Consider the following 18,476-nt stretch of genomic DNA (forward strand, 5'->3'; position numbering starts at 1 on the left):
AATTCGACTGATAATAGTATTAAATAAAAATACCTCATGGCACTGCTCCAATGGGTATCAGATGAGTACCTCACTGAGTAGAAAACGTTCACGAGCTAAAGAACATCTTGCTATGTTCTTCATTTATAGGTATAACAAGCTAGCAACGAGTTAATAATTATATTAGTAGGTAAAATGCATCAGAGAACAGTAAACAGACTTAATCCGATCTCAGAAATGATTAAATCTGGGATATGCTTCAGGATAAAATTTGCTTTATAACTAAGCTGAAAACGAAGGTAGACCAGTTACCAGAACAATCTAAAGGGATTGAGACAGGCAAAGGTCCTCCTGGGCTACTATAACCAGGGAAGATCTGTTAATTGCATCAACCTAGGCAAAAACAATCTAAGAATACTAATAGGAGTCTTGTAACGAAATCTCTATTCATATTGTATTGAAGTGTAAGATACAATGGAAATCTGGAACAAGACATTTGGGACTATACGAAATTGAAGACGAAGATTATTGGTAACTACAGCCATCCTATTTTCTGGATTTACTAAGAGGAGTGGGAGTAATAGATCAGCTGTAAACCTTGAAGGCACAGTATACATGATACTCTGAAATACGTGCATATATAAAATTTTCTTTTCACCACAAACTACAATAATGAAGTCTGATCATTTCCAATTTTTGAAGGAAATCGTATTTTTCATAATTGTGGTACAACAGAATTAAAACTATTAAAAAAGACTACCGTCCACATTGTTCTATGTTTGTGTTATGAATTTTGAAAATAACGAGTCTTAAGGGGTTTGAAGTTTCTTGTAAAACTGGTAATTTGTGACTTACGTTCCTCTAGCTCTCATATACAGGTATTAGATACAATGAATATGAAAAAAAATTAGAGGAAACAGTATTTAACGTAGTTGATAACCGATATCACGTTAAAGTATATCAATTTATTATTTATCCCTTCATTTCAGGTTGCAAGCGGAGTTGCACTTGGTACTGGGTCATACTTACTCTTCGAATCTCTTTTGAAAAGATATTTTATCGAATGTAAAGCTACAAAAAAGAAATAAACTAGCTCTCTTTTTTTTTGTTTACTTCACCTTCAATTTAAACCTAAACAATTTATCACAAACGAAGCAACCATCTTTTGCTGCAAATGGTTATTTTCATAATTTAGACATTTATTTTTTTGGTCGCTCACAAGGGCCGCACGTTCCTGGTTCGCTGAAGTAGCAATACAAAGCAATTCCTCCTATTATTACAGCTGTTGCTGCTAGAGCCTAAAAATTAAGCAACTTTAAAGAATAAATACCTACACTATAGGTAAATGTCAAGCTTTTTTCCAATTTTCTTTTTAATTTAAAATGTATTATTTGATCTTCTAACCTTTTTCAAGACCCCAAATTTTGGTTTCTGACACGATCCGGACATTTTGCAAGAATTTTAACAGCAATAAAAATTCAATTTATGAAGTCAAATAAACATGTATGACATTTTATAAACAAGATTCAGTCAAATAACAAAGGAAGCAAAAACTGTATAGATTGAATACTATCCAATATCCAATCAAAATTCTATTTTTTTAATACCTATCTTCGTTTATGAAAAAGCTCAAAATATTATTTCTTATTTTGAAATTTGTTAATTTGCTCTACACAATTGTGTTCATACTAAATTATCAGTGGTATTTAATCAAACTGAAATGTTACAAAAAAAAACTTGGGCAACTGGACTTAATAATAGAGATGGCAACAGAGCAATTTGCCATTGTACCAAAATTCAACATAGGAAAGAATAGCAAATCATCTCCAACTTCAAACATTCCTCAAATCAAATTTGCTTTGCACCAAATATTTTCGTCGCTTAACTATTCAGAAAGCATCCATTGGAGGCACCGTAGATCCGACGACGACGTATTAAGAACTAGCAATGTCACTATGAATAATCTAATCTAAAAGTTTATAAGCGAATTTCATCCAATTTTGACGATTTCCAGTTTTAAAATAAAAAACAAGTTTATTATTGTGCCAATAGAGAGAAAAAAGAGAAGGTGCACTAAATTGAAAAAACTTAAAATTATTAAAAAGTATTTTTTTGGTAGTACAAATAAAACTGAAGCTAACCATGAGAGACTTTTCTATAAAATCAATCATTATACTGCCAGGGTAGAAAGGATCATATCAATCAAGCTACCTCTCTATATCCAAGGTTGAAACAACTTTTTAACTGAAGTTCAGAGCCCCAGATGTATCTGCCAACATAAGTAAATATCAAGTTAGCGAATTTGACACAAGACTGATGAATCCTTATCAATGGATTGTGCTCACAGACCTAATAATACAAGAAACCAAATTGTTAACTTTTCTAGAGTGAGCCATCATTGATCCTTCCTCTTTCTATCACATCACTCGTTAAGTCTTGTGACTAACGAAGAAAAACACATTTTTTGCCAAAAATCGATTTTATTCATCAATGTAATCTACTTCAAGAGCAATACAATCATACCAACTGTATTTTTTCGATGCCGTGCTTGTAGAAGGCTTCCGTTTCGGCAATTGCTTCTTCATTTGAGCTGAATTTCTTATCGTCGAGCATATTTTTTAAGATCAGCGAATAGCCAGTAGTCACTGGGGCCATATCTGTTCAATTTAAGCATGTGAATCGATGCATTGTCTTGGTGAAACAGTGATTTTTTCTTCGACATATGAGGCCAAATTTTTTGCATTAAAACGATCCAACAACTTTATGTAGTATTCGCTATTGATTGTCTCTTCCTTTTTGGAGGTAGTCGATGAACAATATTCCATGCGCATCCCAAAATACTGGAGCCATAACCTTCTCCTTTGGACGCGTCGGACATGGTTCATTGGCTGCAGTCCACTCAGTTAATGAACGTTTTGATTCCGGAGTGACGTGATGGACCCATGTTTCTTTCATCCATTGTCACATATCGACGCAAAAAATCTGATTTATCATGTGTGAACAGGACTAAACACTGCTCTAAATAATCAACTCGTTGTTATTTTTGATCGACTGTGAGTAAACGCGGCACCTACTTTGAAAAAAGCTTACTCATGGTCAAATGTTCATGCATGCATGAGGTACAACCAATTTGTGGACTTTGTGGACCAGAATGTTCACCATCATCGTGTCTGTATAACCACGTTTAAATTCAGCAAACCAATAACAAATTAACACTCGATATTCTTTTGAATCCGTTTTGAAAATAACAAAAATAGCTTCACTTAAATGTCTGTCACATTTTCTGACTAATCTAAATGTCGTGAAATTTCACGCATAGTCTTTTGAAAGCTAGCACTTCATGAACATCATATGGATTTGACAATGGCAGCGTCATCTGTGTGTCAGTCACACGACTTATTGAATAATGATATATGCTAGAACAACTGTTGTCACAGTGTAGCCAAATTTACAAACAATATAGTTCTCAAAATTTCATCTTTTGTGTTATTGTATCTTGAAAATATACCAAAAAAACACATAAATTTGAAAGTTGACTAGTTCTGAGATAACAGTATGAACTACATTCATATGATTTAAATTCCGCGCCATTAATAAATTTTAAATTTGCCAGTATTTTATGGCTATGATCCGTCACTGAACGGGATTCGGATTACTTGCCGCACACTCAGAACATGATCACAATAACTTGATATGATTTCCTTAAGCCCTTCAAGCGAATAAATCGCAAAACATTGGAATATTCTATACTATCAATATAAGACTATCAATTTTCAGCTATAAATTCTTCTTTTTTATCTGATATCACATGTTTGAAAATTGATTTGTATCACTAGCCATCAGTGATACTTCGAACTAGAATAGTAGTCTTTTGATTTTGGATTCAACTTAAAAGGCAGAGTAAGTTATTTTTTCAATATCGTAATAATTGAATAATATAAAGTTTATTTGAATAATTATAGATAATGGCTGGAGCCGAAAATGTCGATGCTTCAAAGCTAACTGGGATAAGCAAAATTTTCAATGGACAAACTATGCGAGGAAGGGCAAATGTAAGTAATGATTATTGGTTATGTAATTTGTAAATGCAATTTCAATGTATTATTATATTATATTTACATTAAATATGCAGTTGTAATTGAAGAAAGGTTAATAGGAACATGTAACAACTTTTTTTGGTTAAAATTAATTTAGAAAATAGTTAAAATAACCTAGATATAACTTTCAGAAATAAACTTATACGAGCTCTACAGACATTTTATTGGTTTAACATTTAACATTTTCTTTTCTATAGTTGTGTCTTTATATTTCCATATTGAAAACTGATATTTTTATTGAATATCTCTAATGCTGCATTTAAATTTTGTGTTGAACTAGCCTTAGTGTTCATTGAAGTTATTTTCATACTATACCAATTATTGTTTATACAAATAAGTTTATTATTTTACTTTGTGTTTGTGCCGTTGGAAACACCTGAAATCAGTTACAATTTACCTCCAGGTGGGATGTTAGATTGAATTTCTAACCACAATAAAAATTTCAATATATTAACGAGTTGTACCAGTAAGAAATCATAAGGAATTCTGTTATTTCATAATTTTGCGCACATATCTGTTAGTTTAACTATAACAATGGAATTCTCAAGTTTAGTTTGAGAGTTTCATCTAAACATACTTCTCATAGTCACTTTTCTCTATATAATTTTTTGTACAAAGATTACAGTAATTTATTTACCAAAGAAGAAAATAATAATTAAATCATGATAATCTGAACTAACTGATTTTGAGGCAAATAATAAACTGGTAGATCCCATAGTTTTAGCGTATAAAACAAAAAAATGTTCACCAATATTCTATGCAGATACGTCATTTACATATTATCCGCCTTTTTCTTGGTATTATTGCTGATATTTTCTCCTTTTATTTTAATACACTATGATTTTGAATTAATTTTAATTGGTTGGGCAAATTTCCATTATGTAGCTTATTTTCTGCAATATGAAAAAATTTGGTTATAGTATTGCTAACTCATGTATTCTCTCATAATAAAGAACAAACTTGGTGGCATATTATTGCAGGACACACAAATATGTATGTACCAAATTATCATTCTAATTGATTTTCCTCTTTTCAAGCAAATAGTAACTATGATAGAGATTTGAATAATTTTAAATATTTTTATTTTTGTTTCAGGTGGCTTTAGCTACTTATGTCAGTGTTGGACTTATTATTAGTTACTTCACTCTAAAACCAAAAAAACCGAAACAACCAAAATCCTAATAAATCGATAGTTTAAGTAGCATTTGTTTGTTATTTTTAAGTATCAATCAATAAATTTTAAAACCAAATGAAGTTTGAACAATAAATTTTAATTAATTTCCTAGATATATGAGAAACCTCTGGTTTTGATAATTACATTGAGGCTCTGGCTGTTTATATTAAAATATACAGGGTGTTGGGGACTTGATGCAAAAAATGCAGAAGTGAGTAGATGATGTGAAAGTAATGCTGTGACATAGAAAAATTTTCTCATATGTCCATGTAGTGTGTTTGACAGAATAAATAACTCTGCACTACTATCTGAAGGGCGAGGGGGTCAATTATTAAATTATTAGATCTATTATCAAACCACATAATTGGTAATAAATGTATGTAGTTATAAGATTCCTTATCTTTTAATACATGTCTCATAGCATTTTCCTAATTATTGCTTGTTAAGTGGACTCCACACTTATACATCTCGCACGGTGCGATCAGCATTTTTGGTGCCAGTATCACATAGGTTAGCGTTCGAGCTGCAAGCTAGTAGCAAGAAAAATGCTAGTCACAAAGTCACTTTTTAAAAAGATACTTCATTCAGCAAAACGACACTATTAACAATTAAAATTTAGTGTACATTATTATTGATTGGTCTTATATACAAAAAAATAAATGAAACTATGAACTAAAAAATATGTAATTCAGCAACTTTTGTTTGTTATGATGGCTTGAAGTTCAATACCATGTGTGACCCAGGGGTAGCAAACTGTAACTTCTCCATTTCCCAGAGAAGTTTTGTAAGGGGCGAACACAACTGGTTGTGATGGTGGTGTATCTTGTTAGCTAGAGTAAAATTGTGTAGTTACTTTAGTAATATTGAATAGGTGGGACAGAATTGAGAAGATTATCGATGCCTATGTTATGTCCTCCTCCAGTCTGGCTTTCTCTGCAACAACAACAGCTTCCTTTATAATTTCATCTGTCACTTTTTCCGAATTCTCACGGTGGTTTTTAATTAAAAGTAAAATCCTTTTACCGTGTTCCGAGGGTTTGACTACGTCCAAAGCTACAGATTGTAGTACGTTTACAATGGGTTCCATCAAAGCCGAGTATTTGGCTACCAACATAATCCCGACAATGAAAGAAATTCTGGAGGATCTTCTTTAAAAACTCTGATGGTTTTGCGTCTCTCACTCCATCTTGCGTCGCAAAGTCTGGAATCAACTTCCGCCTCAAAACTGAATCCCGAAAAAAGTTTATAGTATCTTTGGTGGTTCCCATGGCATTTCTAATTTCAGGAAGTGAATTTAGTTAATTGAGAACTAGATTCAGTAAGATCGCTTGTACCCCTTCGTCCTTTCCTGACATCGTTGAACAACCATCAAAACCAAAAGCATTTTAAAAACGGATGTCAAAATCTTAATGTTATTCTGAATATTTCAATACTTTTTACAATATACATTTAACCTTAATTTGTCATGCGATGCAGAATTTATTGAAAGGTAACGAAGTCAATTGCTCGTACGGCCTTAGGACTTTGGTCGCTTTGCAGCTAGCTAAATTTGATCTCTAGGGAGGGGAGGCAATTGCCCCCCTATCCCCTCTTGGCGACGCACTTGAACTGATGAAACATTTACCTAAATTCCTCCATAATTAGTGGCGTATGACTATTATTTAATATACACTGCGCGACCGTTATTTTTTATTCTTCTAAACTTTACATCATAAAATATTCTTAGAATAATTGCAGTGGATACGTGAATGAATTGAAATTTACAACCATGTTTTTTTTTGCTTTCATTGTGTTATCTTTTCGATGAATAAATGTGGGCTGAAAATGAAAGCGTTTTACTTTCAATGCAGTACTTTTACTGGCTTTACTACCATTATTGTTAGTAATAACGCAATAAGTTGTAAAAATGATGCCTTTACGACGATTAGAAATAGATCAGCTGGATCAATTGGAGACATGAATGGTTGCGGCTCAAATAGAAGTCCCTATGTGACTGAATGTGTCGCACAATAATGTAAGTCTGGCTTGGGATTGATATATAGAAACGGTATCTGTAGTACGCTAAATATCATTCAACAGTCCTGACTGCGAAAAGAAATAGAACATCCACCGAGTCAAAGATTCATAGCTTCCTCAGACAAGCTACTGGAAGGGTGATCTCCTGTTAAACTGTCAGAAGATGGTCGACGGCGGAGCATCGTACATGTTTTTAAAATATTGTTACGAACGCGTATCCGCCCTGGAGCCGGTCCTGTCTAGATGTATTGGAATTCTAAAATTCCACGAAGGCGCATATGGGGCCTTTGACATAGTTTAAATAAAGCGCAGAATCCGTTTGATGTTTGCTTTATATAAGTTTTATATTATAGCAGGCAGTTTATTGTCGTTGTTTCTTTTAAATAATTTCTAGGGATGTCTATTTACTTATTTGTTTTGTTCCTTTATTTTCTAGAAGTTTTGAGAATTCTTTTGGGATGTATATAAGGGATTTGTGTAGCTCAGTTTAGTTATTTTATAATATTCATAGTTAACAGACCGAAATAGAAAGTAATCGAGAATTTAAGTTAGTTAAGTAATAGTGATAAGTGAATTATATTAAAGTGAGACAGTGTTTATTAATTTACCCCATAAATAGAAATCGTATAAATAAAGGAGAAAAACATTAGAATATTTATAAAATATTAATTATATTTATTAGAAATTGATTTTTCATTTTTTTAAACTGTCAAATAAGGTCAATGAATTGATACATCTGCCTTTTATTTATTTAAATTATTCACATAAATAATTTCAATATTTTAATATCAATTGTGGAGGAGTGTATATTAATATCTGTTTTTCGTTTTTACTCGTTAAGTGAATTCACGTTTACATGCATTCTTACATTTTGGTGCAAATTTTAATGTCTGTGGTTATGATAATTTTAATCCAGCAGCCGTAAAAAAATTCTACAAATTATTTAAAAATAAAAATTTAAATAATAAATAACTACTTAGTACTTTCAAGATGTTACAAAAAATGAAATAGTGGTGATAACATTGTTGACAATAGAAAATCTGCAGTTGAAAAATTGGATACTTGGTATCCTTAAAAGGTTAATTTTGGATTTAAAAAACGAATTTAATTTGAAAAAAATTGAAAAGTAACAATATAAACTGTAACTTAAGCTCTTCATCAGATACTCTTTCCTCCTACGAGGCTTGTCAATAAAATAAGGTTTCCAACGGATACTCACAATAATAACATTTTTATTGGCATTGAATGACACGTGTTTGGAAAGCTTAGACTTTCCTATATTTTTGGACATAATCGCCTTTTAGATTTTTACATCTTTTTTATACCTAGTCATAGAAGTGTGCCACCGCGCAGCAAATATAACTTAAAACCTTTTCTTTTAGTTTTTCGTCAGTTGTAAATTGCGTCCCTCCCAAATATTTCTTTATTTCAGAGAAGAGATGGTAATCATTGGTCTGGCTGTAAGGGAGTATGAGACTGTATTCTATCCAAATATGTACGTTCCTATTTGAATTATCTACACCATTTGCGCGTACGTTGCAAAATTATTCATTTTCCCCATACACCTCACACAGTTAATTGTAATGTTTTTTGCCCACAAAAAATGAATCACAGTGCGTCATTCGCACCTGGCGTTAGAATCAAACGGAAGCTCCATCATTTACGGCTACCAAGACAAGGATGAATATTGTAGATAGCTCACCTGGGCGGAAACAGGGAGAAAGAGAGCCAAGCTACACGTCAATCTCACCAAAATCTGCCTAACAGTAATTTTAGCGCCCGAAGACAGAGGTTCTGTAAAATGAATTGTCAGCTACATCGCTGGACCTTATGCTGTTAGATTTTTTATATGGAGTTCCTTCAAGCACCAAAGAATATTTCACTGGGTCAACTAGCACTGTATATCTTCAAACAATTTTATTGGTGATGGGGGAAATAAAAGTAAAATAAATTCTATAATTTTTATTAGATAACTGACTAGTACGATACATCCAGAAAATAATACAATTAAGAAAAATGCACATAAATATTTGTGTAGCGATCCAAAAAATACACTCGGATCTGTAGCAAAATTTGTGTTTGTAGCAAAATATACAATAGCTTTGAAGATATAGTGAGTAAAAATGTCAATTGACAGTTATTAAATTCGAGGAATGTCAACATAATTTATTGGGAATCGATAACAATAAAAATAATGTATTTCAAGCTCTATAACAAAATAATCTCTCAATATAGAAAATAATACTTTATTTTAAAACAAATAAAGCCCAGTTTTGCAAAAAAATTTCGTTCGTTTTTCTCTAAAATATATAATATTTCTAGCCAATAGAAATATTTCAGTATTTCTTTAATAACTGGTAAATATATAGAAAAACGTATAATTGTTAAATTTGCTTTCTTTTATTATAGATCAAAGCTTTGAAAGGTTTTCAGAAGACTAATATCGACAAATCTCTTAGCTTTACAGAAAAATTTCCAATAATTTATTATTTCAGATGAAAAAAAAAATGTTATAAACAACAACTGTTATGGAAAATTTTGTTTGTTTTCATCAAATTTCATTAAAAAAAATGAAAATAAGGTAAAAAACAGACCAAAATTGTTGACCTTTATCTGTACCATCAGTACCTGCATATCAGTTTGTCGTTGTGTGTGTATTTGAGTTTTTGAACTATTTTAATTTTGGTCTGAGGCCAGGGTTCACGTTTTTGTTTTAACATCAGGCTTGTTTTATTTTTCTACGGTAAGGTTAGTTATTTCTCACGATCAATTTCATTTTCTTCTATGATGCCTTCGTTTCGACGATTTGACAACAAGAGAAGAAAGGAGACATTGTAACAAAATAGCTCCAATCAGAAGCCAATTTGACCTTTTTGTTGAAAACTGTAAAAACACATATACAATTGGAGCAAACACAATGATTGATGAAAAGCTCGAGGCATTTAGAGTGCGAAGTGATTTCAAGCAGTATATTCCAAGTAAGCCTAATAGATAAGGAATAAAAATATTTGCCCTAGTCGATTTCTCTACATCTTATGCTTCCAATCTGGAGGTATATGTTGGAAATCAGCCTAAGGGTCCATATGAACGACCTAATAACCCACAAAATATAGTATTGAGTCTAATAGAACCTATATCTGGAACTAATAACATATGTAGGAACGATAAAAAAATAAAAAAATTTTCAGAAAAGAAGATCAAATACCTTTTATTGTTCCAAAACGTTTCGGTGATATAGGAAAATACTCCAGGAGTTTTGGAAAAGGGAGGTAACCGAAGAAGAAGCATTCTTGACGGGTCTTCCAGAGTTGAAACAATCTGTTACTATAACATCCAAAAATATTTGGATCTTAGCACGAATGTTTGTTATTAGCTCGAAACCTTTTTGTCATGTAGTTCCTTAGAACTTTCATATTGCTCGATTCAAAAAGTATTAGAGTTTAGAAAGAAGGAGCACAAACGCATTTTATTGACCTGTAATCTTCTTTTAATTTAGGAAGATACTATAGGAGTTTTGGAAAATGGAGGTAATTGACAAAGAAGCACTCTGTTACTATCACATCCAAAAGTGTTTGGATCTAAGAAAAAAGCACAAATGTCTGTTATCTGTCCGGAGCCTTTTTGAGATGTAGGAAAATGTTCCTGTAAGAAGTTTCAGGTAAAGGGAGAAACTATCACGGTGCCTTCTAGGCTACATCACTTCAAACGTTCCTAAGACCTTTGATACTCCTTTTGATTTAGGAAAATTTTTCTAGGTCATCCAAAAAGTTTCTGCAGAACTTTAATATTTCTGAATCCAGATAGTATTTGAATCTACTGCTCCTTTGGAAGCATCTGATAAGTGCCAGTGAAATTCAACTCCTAATTAAATTTATCTATTTAAACGAAGGAAATATAAAGAAACCTAACATCCATTCCATAAGCTCAAGCTTTAATACAATTCGGTACAGAGATTGAGTAAAAAACAGAAATTTAATGAAAATAAATCCTTTTACTGACAGTAATAATGGTTAAAGAGAATCGACAATTTTACTGATTCTGTACAATTTTATAAAATAGTAGATCCCAAATTAACACATATTTATGAAATACCAAAAATGATTGCTCAAGGAATAAAATGTTTACATACCACTAAGCCAACACTCTCTGAGTATTATCGTCTCCAGAGGCTAAAAATGATAACGCGCGTCAGACAATGTAATGGTGAGTGTTGGTGTAGTGGTATTGCAAACATTGTGGTCAGTTTGCATATCACCAACGGTTCCAGAAATTCCAACTTAACCCCTATCAAAATCTTGTTTTTTTTCTTGTTAACTTTTTATACAGTATATTCAGTGGTTAGTGCGCCGGTAAAAAAAAACCTTTCAATGACAGCTGCGTCATTAATTGTAACACATAAAAAATTCTATCTCTAATTTCGCAAAACCGGTTGAAGATAAAAAAGGAGCAGTGCCATTTGTAAAATTGTCGAAAAAATTTTTTGATAGCGCTGCAAATTAAAACTACTCTTTTTATTAAAAATTAAAACAATAAAGTTTGGACGGGAAATTGGCTTCTTATTTCAATGACTGCTATCCATTTCCGGATCGCTTTCTGCATCTGAACTTGAACTGACAGCCAAATCACCTGTCATAGCCACTCGTGCGTATTCGTCCTTGTCAATGGATTTGCAAAAGTGAATAGCATACTTTAATTTTTGATGCAAAACATGCTGTAACAAAAGAATAAATAGTTAATTAATTTGGACCACATAATTCAAGATGGTTCAGAATTATGTATGTTAATTTCTGAAGCTATAGTACCAAGGTCAAGAAATTATTTCTTTTGGGTGTAATACTTCTATTGTTACTGTTATATAATATTTTATATATTTTTTCATTTAACCCTAAGCCAGATTAGATTTTTTTTCTTATTCTACCAATTGGTCTCAATAGGCCCTATTATTAAGCAAAGGTAAACTAAGGAGAGTTAATGTTATTCTCACTGGACACTATCCGGTGAACTATCTTCTGAAGAACATTGGAGAAACTTCCGGCAGTTCTAGTTTTTTCTGCAAGGAACCAAAAGAAACCCCAGAACACCTCCTCCGTGAGTGCAAGGCTATCCATAGACAAAAGTTACGGTACTTACATTCATCTTTTCAAAGTCAGAAGAGGTAAGCATAATACTTTGCAAAGTCGTTGCTGCCTAACTGGTAGACAATCCGGGGTACACAATAGTTCAAAGCATCAGTGGGGAAGATTCACGGCCTTTACACCCTATCTCATCTAATCTAAGCCAGATGTTTTTTTTTTAAATTAATTTTAGTTTAATAAAAATTACTAATGTAAATCCATAAAGATTATCGCTATATTATTCAATTATTCTTTCAGTAAATGGCGACTTTTTTACTAAATTTTCGATTTATTTTTTAATTTTAGTCTATTATATTGGGGTGTAGTTCATGTTTTTTAGTACCTATGGCCGTCTGAAAAGTTTACGAAATTTCCCTTCATGTCACTTCATTAAACGTTTCGGATTATTAGTGGAAATTGGAGATAATTTTGGTTTGTATAACACATAATGTATGTTCATGCCCGGATTTAGCATTTTGACGTCTCTAGGCCCAATAATTTTTTCCGGCCTTAGTCTGGTTAAATTCACTTTTCTAAAAACCTTCATTAAAAAAAAATAAATCCACGATGCAATTTTATCATTGCAAGTTACTTGAGCAATATATTTGGTTCTGGTCTTAACAAAATGCCTTCTTAAAACACTTTTAGCAATTTTATGTATTAAAGTTAAATAGCGAGCTCACGTTCGTGGAACTGAAAAAAAAACAATTTCAGGCCCACAAACATGAAATCCGTTGATTTTGAGTTATGGCTATTTATTTTTATTTCTAGATATTTTTTTCTCTTGGTCGTGCGCTTCCTGAGAGCTTACGCCCATAGACTAGGGCCTATCGGGCGTATGTTTGCTTTTTGTTGAAAATTAACAAAGGTTTGGGTACATATTCAAACTCTGGGTTGAATGGATATCAACTCTTCAGAAAAAATATTTACCACTGTTTAAACATTTTGACAAAAACCACTATTCATAAAAATGATCTACTAGTGTTTAAACATTTTGACAACATGCACTAAACAGTACAAAAGTTATGATTATTTTATAGTCAGTTTTCCCTAGCAGTTATTAGAAAATAAGGCAAATTTATTTAAAAGCATGACAAAATTACGTATATTTGAGTTAGTATAGCGCCCTATAGCGTTGAAATGGTAAATTTTGGTAATATCCAGCAGTTTATCTTTTAAGACTTATTATATTTCAGCTAGACTGTATTTGGCAGAGCCTAATCAATTATTTTAATCGGAATCTACAAATTCTGTTTCTAATTATTCTCAAGATTTTTCAAGTTCTATTGCATTAATTTTAGGAGAACTGCTATTGTTGAGCTTTGGATAATGTTTTTCTTCATTATTTTTCCCAGAGTATGTGAATATTTTGGTTGAATGTGATATACTTTTATCTCATAAGAAGAGTTAACAATAATTTTGGATCAAGATATAATCAAGAATTGTATCAGTAAAAATGTGAACTTACCTTACACGAATATCTAGGCATTTTAAGCAAAAAGAAGCAAGTGTAGCTTTCAGGTAGAAAGTTGTCAGGAGGGGTATACTTATCAAGTATCTGTATTACAAAATCTCTGCCTCTAAAATCTGCAATAGTTCTTGGTAGACGTGTTCGTCCCCAAACAAATCGTAAAAATAATGATCGTTCTTGATTGGTGAATTCTTCCATTACTTCCCAAAACCATTGTATCAGAGGAGCGCTACCGTCAATACCTGAAATCAATTACATAAAATAAAAAATTAGTCAATATATGATAGAGATAATCTCATTAGCTATGAAATTAACACTCTACAGGATAGGAGACGAATTTGGGAGACAGAATTTAAAAAAACATTAACGTTAAAAGTAATGAGCCTTAAATTTTGTAAAATCCTCTTTAAAAAACATGGATGACCAACAATAAATTAAGATGTCGATGTCGGAGTACGGAAGGTACCAGTGGACATAAGAAAATGGTTCCTGTTTTAAAAACTGCTGGATGGAGGTATGGAATATCTTTTTCTAAGATTTATTAGACAATGTTGCTATTATATATATATATATATATATATATATATATATATATATATATATATATATATATATATATATATATATATAGACCATAGAGACAATCTATACAAAACATCAAGATAAAACAACAGCCACGACGATTCCTAAAAGGGTATAAAGCAGGATTTCTTTACAGAACAATGTATTTATAATGGACAGTAAGAAGTGGCGTATGTTCCATAAAATGCCACAAAGAATCGTTGTGAGGACGATTCTTAGATAGGTAAAAGAAGCATCGATACTAATATGGACCATCTTGAAGAACATATATTTTGATAGTTTATCAGGCCAGACACCTATCTTGTTCCGTAGTAGCATAAACCTACAGTGGATTTGACGATTGGCTGCAATGAGGTTCAGTAAAATATAAAGCAGTAGAGGTCTTCTTATATTTCTGTTTTATTCATATCCATATCACCCCACAGTTTTGACAATTATGAAGAACAAAGTTCCCCTACAGTTGCCAAGATATAATTGCATAATAACGTGGAAAACGTCTAACCCAATTCGGCCCTGTTTTTTATGTAACTTGTCCAGTAAACTTAATAAGTAAAGTTTTCTGGAAATTTCGAGAAGCAATATCAGTGCTAGGTCTAGAGGAATTGGAAAGAATCTAGAATATTTGAGTCCGATCTGGAGCAATTTTAATATAAACAGCACAATGTTGCAAAATGGACATCATTAATATTACATCTAAATAGTTTGAATTTTACTATTTACCTTTGTATGTAGCAACTGATTTCAGTAGCGTCAAAGGTATATCTGGAGATCCACATACCATTGTCTCTAATTCATACCCACTGAACAGTGACAATAATGGCACTGGTACCACCCTAGACATACCATCTCTTACAGCTTTAACTTGTTCATCAAATTCGTGTAATCTGAAAATAAAGAAAGTTGAAGTCAAATCAACTTAATGTCTAGAGTATATGATCAGATTTTATTCATTTATAAGCTCTATATACCATTAAGACAGGTTAGATTTAAGTTGGCCTTCTATTCAATCGATGATACTTTTTACTATATTGTGACACTTTCCATAATAAAAACTGATTGAATCAAAATTGGTAAAATAACTTCTATTTATAATCAATTTCAGGTGTAATATCTTCGATTGGAGTGTAAAGGTTAAATGTTATCTGGTTGGTACAATTTAGAAAAGAATAATTGTAGACAGGAGATCAGCTCAATCTTCAGGGATTGAGATAGATAAAGAAGATCTGATGAATCTGTAACCTAGGTAAGAACAATATACAAATACTAACAGGAGTCTTCTTGGGAGATTGCCGCCTCAATGGACACCTGACGACGCTAGGTTTAGCAGAGAGCGCAACATGCAGATTCTGCCATGTAAATGAAATCTCTATCCTCATTCTTTCGAAGTACGAGAGACTACAGAACTCTAGATCATTACATTACACAGGGACACAATAGATTCTTTGGGTCGCAGTGTACATGAAACCTAAATCACGGTACTTTCTACAAACTCCATCCAAAATCTTCAAAATTTGAGCTGTTTCTAAAGAACGTCCGTTTGCTTTGACGTGAATATATGGCGAAACGCAAACAGAAAAATAACGGAAAAAAATGTTAGTTAAGGAGAAATCAGTGATCCAGGAAAAATTTAAAATTCAAAATAATTCGAGCACATGTCTTAAACTAATTGAAATATATCTAAAGGCAAGGTACTAATACTAGCTGATTTTCCATATATAAGGATCTACATATGCTTACCTAAAATTTAAAGCCAGTCTAACGTATTCGAGTCGATTTTCGTAGGTAATCCTTTTGTATCTGAAAAAATGTATGATTGTTATGTGATTGTGGTTAAAACTGAATATACTTTTCAAAATAACCCTGGCACTGTCATTAAGTTGGAATTTTTGGAATCGTTGGTGAACTACACTGGTACTGTAAAGGTCGCCAAGACAATGTTGTAGAATGAGTATTTCAATCAGACAATAACAAATCTGCCATAATCAGGATAGGAACAATGGACAAATAATTAAAACTAAAAAAATACTAACCTTGTACTCAAATGAACATCAGTTCCACAAGAAGATGGTGTCGAAAATGGCATTTCTAAATTCTGAAAAAGAGGTTCTTCTGGCGCCATGTCTCTAATACATAATAAGCCTGGCACATAATCCCGATCGATTTCAGTTAGATCTGCGGGTGTCAATTCTATTCCCGCTAATTGTTTCCATACGGGCTCGGCTAAATTTAAACTCAAAGGTGATCCGGTACGAATCGCTATGCCCATTAAAACTCCAAGAAATCTAAAATGTTATAATTGTTCATAATATTGAAACGGATAGAGTGAAGAAGTTCCATTTTGCAATTGCATAATTGATTTGTAAATATATCAGTTGAGCATATGGTATACCTGAACATGTTCAAGTGCAAACATGTTTTAGCCTGTGGGTTCAAAATAAAACAGTCTCTGTTTGCTCCAGCGTCATCTCTACCGTTTGGAGTGGGAATAAGCAATGGTAGTGAACCATTTTGAAGTTCATCGCACATTTCTGCTATACTTTCACTATAACCTCCTCCACAATCATCAACACTTTCACCTAAAAAAAATTATATAAAGTATGGTATCAAAAACATTATTTCAGTTATTACTATTTAGGTCAGCCTTAGTAGCCTGGGTAATGAGACACCAATGTTCTAAGGGCAATGAATAGGTAGACGAAATGGCCTTAAAAACGTGTGGAGTATAACTCCAGGTTATGATGAACGAACTCACTGTGGAGTAAATTCTATATCACTTCAACAGTTCATCGTAAGTGTGATTCCCCAAACTTAACTTAGAAAAGTCACCAGCAAGGAACTAAATGACACATTCAGTCTCTAAGTTGAAAGACTCCATAAGAAGAAGGTTGGAGTATGTAATGTAACGATAGATATGATTAGGCGGCAGTGGAATAAGTGACAAGCCACCAAAATAAAATCTATCTAACTAATCAAGTTGGCTACTAATTAAATGAGCCAAATAACAATGAATACTGTTTAAGATGAGAAAAATTGATAAAGGCTGAATGATTATGATTTTTGAGGGGATATTCACTTCGATGGTGCATACAGTGGAATTACACTCAAGTATAAACTATTTGTAAATGATACTTTACTTTTTATAAAATCAAATGAATAATCCAATGCGTTTAAATATTTTCCGAGGTCGGGGACATTATTGAGTGTATTAAGAAACAATAGATCTTCAAAAATGTTCTACTACCTAATTTAAAAAGTCCATGGATTAAATAATCCACACCAATCTTTGGATTAAGAATTTGATAGCAATAAAAATGAGTGTTTTGGATCAACTAGAAATTATACTATTAATAAAGTTTCACAATGATATGATTGAATAGCATATTTAAAAGATATATATCATTCCAATATCGTTCTAATACTAACCTACAAATTCAACTTTCCAAACTCTGTGAGGTAAAGCAAGCGTTTCTGATGTAAGTAGTGGGAGTTTAGAGACCATTTGTCCAAAAACTGATTTCATGCCATCTATACCTGCTAGGCCACCTCGGGATCTTGATCGCTTAACCTTAAACAATTTACATAGGTAAGTACAAACATTCTAAAAAAATCAGTGGTGTGATTTAGTTGTATATCAGTCGCAAAATTATCCAAAACAACTCCTTGTTAATTGGAGAATTATAAGTCCACTTCAATAAATTGTCTAAATCATTTATAATTTAATCCAGAGCTGCATTTTGAAATTAGAAACTTTCTTTATCAGTGAGTTTTAATTGGTATACACCATACCATAGAAATTTCTTTGCACAATAGAGTACTTGCATTTTTCAAAAAGTATGTATTTTGATGTTTATTTTTTAAGTTGTTGATATGAAATATTATCAGGAAGTAAAATATTTAATCAAAAGTGAAAAAATAATATTCAAACATTTAATTGAAAATCGCAAAAATTTCAAATATTCAACTACATAAGAAAACGATTCTCTTTGTTTTTCAGTTGTGACATCATATGTAATGAAAACATTGAGCAATTGTCTGCTTGATAA

General features: G+C 32.2%; 2 protein-coding genes across 5 annotated transcripts in view; one reads left to right on the forward strand and one right to left on the reverse strand.

The window, feature by feature from the left end:
- Window positions 1-3,687: 3,687 nt before the first annotated feature.
- LOC130441468 (uncharacterized) lies at window positions 3,688-5,330 on the forward strand. Its single transcript, XM_056775169.1, has 3 exons — window positions 3,688-3,879; window positions 3,942-4,031; window positions 5,172-5,330. The coding sequence occupies exons 2-3, from the start codon at window positions 3,945-3,947 to the stop codon at window positions 5,256-5,258; spliced, it is 174 nt and encodes a 57-aa protein (XP_056631147.1). The 5' UTR covers window positions 3,688-3,879; window positions 3,942-3,944; the 3' UTR covers window positions 5,259-5,330.
- A 3,883-nt stretch (window positions 5,331-9,213) lies between these two features.
- Window positions 9,214-18,476, reverse strand: part of LOC130442199 (E3 ubiquitin-protein ligase HERC2) — a 100,768-nt gene continuing 91,505 nt past the window's right edge. For 3 of the 4 annotated variants that reach the window (XM_056776322.1, XM_056776324.1, XM_056776323.1), the window contains exons 47-53: window positions 17,857-17,998; window positions 16,823-17,009; window positions 16,464-16,715; window positions 16,171-16,230; window positions 15,154-15,317; window positions 13,849-14,093; window positions 9,220-11,977 (exon numbers count right to left, since the gene is read on the reverse strand). In XM_056776322.1, the coding sequence (XP_056632300.1) occupies window positions 11,828-11,977; window positions 13,849-14,093; window positions 15,154-15,317; window positions 16,171-16,230; window positions 16,464-16,715; window positions 16,823-17,009; window positions 17,857-17,998 (1,200 nt within the window). In that variant the 3' untranslated portion in view covers window positions 9,220-11,827. Of the gene's footprint in view, window positions 11,978-13,848; window positions 14,094-15,153; window positions 15,318-16,170; window positions 16,231-16,463; window positions 16,716-16,822; window positions 17,010-17,856; window positions 17,999-18,476 lie in introns of all 4 variants that reach the window. The other variant, XR_008909677.1, reaches the window with a different exon arrangement.

This window comes from Diorhabda sublineata, chromosome 3 (genome assembly GCF_026230105.1).
Source record: "Diorhabda sublineata isolate icDioSubl1.1 chromosome 3, icDioSubl1.1, whole genome shotgun sequence".
Taxonomy (NCBI): domain Eukaryota; kingdom Metazoa; phylum Arthropoda; class Insecta; order Coleoptera; family Chrysomelidae; genus Diorhabda; species Diorhabda sublineata.